Raw genomic sequence first — 4,707 nt, forward strand, 5'->3', positions numbered from 1 at the left:
GTTGTCCCTCAGCTCTTCAGCTCAAGGCTAGCGCTCTACCACTTGAGCCACAACGCCACTTCTGGCTTTTTTCTTTTTGCTTATGTGGTTCTGACGAGTCGAACCCAGAGCCTCAGGCATGCAAGGCAAGCACTCTACCACTGAGCTACCTTCCCAGCCCCTCAGTCAGTTTTTTTTTTTTTGGAGGTCCGGTCGTTGGGCCTGAACTCTGGGCCTGGGTGCTGTCTCTCAGCTCTTCAGCTCAAGGCCAGCGCCCTACCACTTGAGCCACAACGCCACTTCCGGCTTTTTTCTTTTTGCTTATGTGGTGCTGAGGAATCGAACCCAGGGCCTCAGGCATGTAAGGCAAGCGCTCTACCACTGAGCCACCTTCCCAGCCCAACCTCAGTCAGTTTTTTATATTGATAAATAAGGCTTTATTTGAGATGCCCTATTTTTATGTATCAACAATGCTATTCAAAGCCAGGTACTGGTGGCTCGCGCCTGTAATCCTAGCTACTCAGGAAGCTGAGATCTGAGGATCGTGATTCAAAGCCAGTCAGGGCTGAAAATTCCCCATGAGACTCTTATTGCCAATTAACCACTCAAAATCCAGAAGTGGTGCTGTGGCTAAAGTGGTAGAGCACTAGCCTTGAGCGCAAAGCAGCATAAGGACAGCTCCCAGGCCCAAGTTCAAGCCCCACAACTGACAAGAAAAAAAACAAAGAAACAATGCTACTCAAATCCTTGAAAATTCTAACCAAAGATGTGTCTTATGTGATACTTTGTTGTTATCATTGTTGGGGGACGGGGTAGTTCCAGAGGTTGAAGTTTGTTTGGGCATTGCACTTGTTTAGGCTAGCACTCTATTTGACCCATGTCTTTTCTAATTATTTTGGAGAAGGAGTCTAGTGAGCATTTCTTCCTGGACTGCTCTTGAACCATAGCCATCCAGATCTCAGCCTCCTGAATAGCTAGGATACAAGCTTGTGCTACCAGTACCCAGCTTACATTGGATTTTTTTCCCCCAGATAGAGTCTTGCTTTATGCTTAGGCCACCCTGGGCTTCTGTCCTTCTCATGCTTCCCTGTGTGCCTGGGGATGATGATAGGTACATGCCATTGCACCTAGCCATTATGCTTCCCTGTGTTGCTGGGATGGCAGGTATTCCCCACTGTGTCCAGCCATTGTTGACATGGAGTCTCCTAAACATGTTTACCGAGACTGGGCTTGAATCAAGGTACCCTGATCATTGCCTCCCAGGACTGAGCCACCATACACAGGTTTATGTGACTTTCATATACTGCACAGCACGTCAGTGGAAATGTGGCTTTTTTTTTTCCTTCCTCAGCCTCCCAAGCAGTAGTATTATAGAAATGTGTCACGTGCCCAACTTAAACAGGATATTTTTATTCTGATTATTTTTGTAATCTTAAGCAAATTATTTTCCAGTTGCCCAATTGAGTTTTTTTGTTTTTGGGGTTTTTTTTTTTTTTTTGTCTGTTGTGGGCCTGGGCACTGTCCCTCAGCTCTTCATCTCAAGGTAGCACTCTCCCACTTGAGCCACAGTGCCACTTCTGACTTTTTCTGCTTACGTGGTGCTGAGGAATCGAACCAGGGCCTCATGCATGCAAGGCAAGCGCTCTACCACTGAGCCACATTGCCCGCCCACAATTGAGTTTCTTAAAGACAGTAAACCAGCAATAGACTTAAACTAGAAAAGAGCTTGTCTTTCAGATATAAGATTGCAGTGTTGGCAGATCCCTGGTCCTTCGGTTTCACTTTTCCCTTAATTTTGGTTATAGACAAAAAGGGAAGAAGAACACAAGCTGGTGAAGTCAAAGGTGGTGAATGACGAGGAAGTGGTTCGAGTTCCTTTAGCTTTTGCCATGGTGAAGCTGATGCATTCCCTGCCTCGAGAAGTGATGGAGGCGAATCTGCCAAGGTTCGTCATGTGACATGCACAGTAAAACTCCCAAATTACATCTCTTCTTCCTGGCTTTTGAATCTCTTCCATTAAAAGAAGGACAGCTGCAGTTTGCTAATGGGGAAATTAGGGTTCTAAATACTTATAAGAAAAAGGATGTTTGTGTTTTTATTTGTTTCTGTTTATATGTAATTATTTTTCAACTTTGCATTTTTTTTAGTATTTTGTTGAAAGTGTGTGCCCTCCTCAAGAACAGAGCACAAGAAATCAGAGACATTGCTCGCAGCACTCTCTCCAAAATAATAGAGGATTTGGGTGTGCACTTCCTACAATATATTTTAAAAGAATTGCAGACTACTCTTGTCCGTGGATATCAGGTAAACTGTATCATATACTATATACTTTGGATCAGAGTTTTAAGTATTTGCATCCCAAACATGCTACTTTTGGCCTGTCTTTAGTAAAGATCCACTGTGATAATAGCAGGTAACAACATTCAGAAGTTTCTAATAAGCATTAAAGAAACCTTTTATTGAGCACACCTATAGGCCACTTTGGAAGTGGAGATCAGGAGGATTGTGGTTGAAGCCATCATGGACAAAAAGTTCATGATATTCTATTTCATATAGCTAGACATGAGGGCTCACTCTGTGCTGGTCTTCCAGGTATGCAAGAGGCTCAGATTGGAAGGATAATGATTCCAGGCCAACCTGAGCAGAGCAAATTCACAGGACCCATCTCAACAGAAAAGCCTGGGTGTGGTAGTATGTACCTAGTGTGTACCTGACCTCTCAGCTAAGGTGGGAGGCATAAATAGAATCAAGATCCAGACTGGCCTGGGCAAAAAGTGATACCTAACATAGGCACCAGTGGCTTATACTTGTAATCCTAGCTAATCAAGAGACTGAGATCTGAGCTCATGGTTGAAGCTAGCCCAGGAAGACAAATCTAAGAGACTCTTATCTCCATTTAACTAGTAAAAAGCTGAAACTGGAGGCATGACTCAAATAGTAGAGTACTTGCCTAGCATATATGAAACCCTAAGTTCAAACCTCAGTATTGACAAAAAAAAATTTTTTTGAAGTTCCTATGAAGCCAAAATAGTAGTGCGCATATATATATATATATACATATATATATGTATATATATATATGTATATATATATATATATATATATATATATAAAATCTTAGCTCTAGAGAGGTAGGGCCAAGAGGATTATAAACTTGAGGGCAGCCTGAACTACATATCGAGACCCTATCTCAAAGAGAGATAGATAGATGGATAGATAGATAGATAGCACTTGGCTCATAATCCTAGCTACTTGGGAGTTAAGAGATAAGAAGCATGTTAGTTTGAAGGACCCTTCTCAACCATAAGCAGAGAATGGTGATATGCTTCTATGATCCCAGCTATGAGCCAGGGGACCATATGTAGGAGCACTGTGGTCTCAGGCAGGCTCCAGGAAAAACCATCTACCTCCGAATAACTAAAGCAAAAAAGCATTGGAACATGGCACAAGTACAAGGCCCTGAGTTCAAAACCCCACTATTATTCCTCCCAAAAAAATCTTGGCTGACATATTTCCATTCATTTTAGTATTTCAGCTAAAAACTGGAGTCATGCTCTTCCTGAAACCATACTCACATGAGGGACAAAGTGGTATAAGAAAAAGCAAAACTACTAGGGTTTTCCCTCCCCGCCAGAACTGCCATCCCAATGAACAGACAGGAAGATTCCCTACCAAAAGGGTGGGATCTTACCATTCCTCATTTCAAGGACACTGCCACTACCACTGCAGCATTGCTTGGGGTTGAGATATAAAAGAGCAGCCAGAAGAAAAGAAAAATAGATTTTTTTCCCTCTATTTTAGAGCCTACTCTTCACACTCTAATAGCAGGCCTTCTCCCTGTGTGCCCTCTTCTGTGTTGACTGGGAAATATGGTATAGAAAACAGAGGTTAACTCCAAGTGAGTTTTAAAAATTAGGCTGGTTACCATGGCTCACACCTAAAATCCTAGCTAACCAGGAGGCTGAGATCTGAGGATTGCAGTTCAAAGCCAGTCCAGGCAGGAAAGTCTATGTCCAGTTAACCACCAAAAAGCTGGAAGTGGAGCTGTGACTCAAGTAGTAGAAAGATAACCTTGAGCAAAAAAAAAAAAAGCTCAGGGATACCACCCAGCCCCTGTGTTCAAGTCCCATGAACAGCACAAAATAAAAATAAAATTAGAATCCACATTTTAAATACATAAAACTGAAAACACAGGTAAGGTAAATGAGACTGTACCTTGGAGTTCCAATGAATATGTGACAAATCTGATGTTTGCCTGGGTAGTTCTGCAGCATTAAGAGTGTGAGGGACTGCATAGTAGAGAGATGCTCAGCCATGGCTCTGGTGCCAACTGCCCAACTTGAGAATCCTGACTGTACCCTTCTACCCATGGAACCATCATCATCTTCCTGAAAAATGCTGATACTTCAGCACCTACACCATCAATAAAGAGAGGAGGCTTAAGTGATTTAATACGTGTGAAATACTAAGTCAGTGTTTGTTTCATAGTGAAGCTTCCTGTTAACATTTGCATGCCTCAGATTGAAACAAAAACTTGTTTTCTTTCTAACACTTGGTGGCCAGCTCTGATTACATTCAGCATTGGCAAACCTATCTTTCCCAAGTTAGCTTTTAAAGACCTTTGTGCCTATGTCCCCTCCCCTCCCCCAGTCATGGGGCTTGAACTCTGGGCCTAGGCACTGTCCCTGAGCTCTTCAGCTCAAGGCTAGCACTCTACCACCTGAGCCA

General features: G+C 42.8%; 1 protein-coding gene across 1 annotated transcript in view; it reads left to right on the forward strand.

The window, feature by feature from the left end:
• The window catches only part of Utp20 (UTP20, small subunit (SSU) processome component, homolog (yeast)), a 133,455-nt gene that overhangs the window by 103,143 nt on the left and 25,605 nt on the right, over nucleotides 1-4,707 (forward strand). The window contains exons 47-49 of the mRNA XM_013019027.1: nucleotides 1,144-1,207; nucleotides 1,785-1,924; nucleotides 2,127-2,283. Coding sequence (XP_012874481.1) covers nucleotides 1,144-1,207; nucleotides 1,785-1,924; nucleotides 2,127-2,283 — 361 coding nt within the window. The remainder of the gene's footprint in view (nucleotides 1-1,143; nucleotides 1,208-1,784; nucleotides 1,925-2,126; nucleotides 2,284-4,707) is intronic.

This window comes from Dipodomys ordii, unplaced genomic scaffold (genome assembly GCF_000151885.1).
Source record: "Dipodomys ordii isolate 6190 unplaced genomic scaffold, Dord_2.0 Scaffold3, whole genome shotgun sequence".
Classification (NCBI taxonomy): domain Eukaryota; kingdom Metazoa; phylum Chordata; class Mammalia; order Rodentia; family Heteromyidae; genus Dipodomys; species Dipodomys ordii.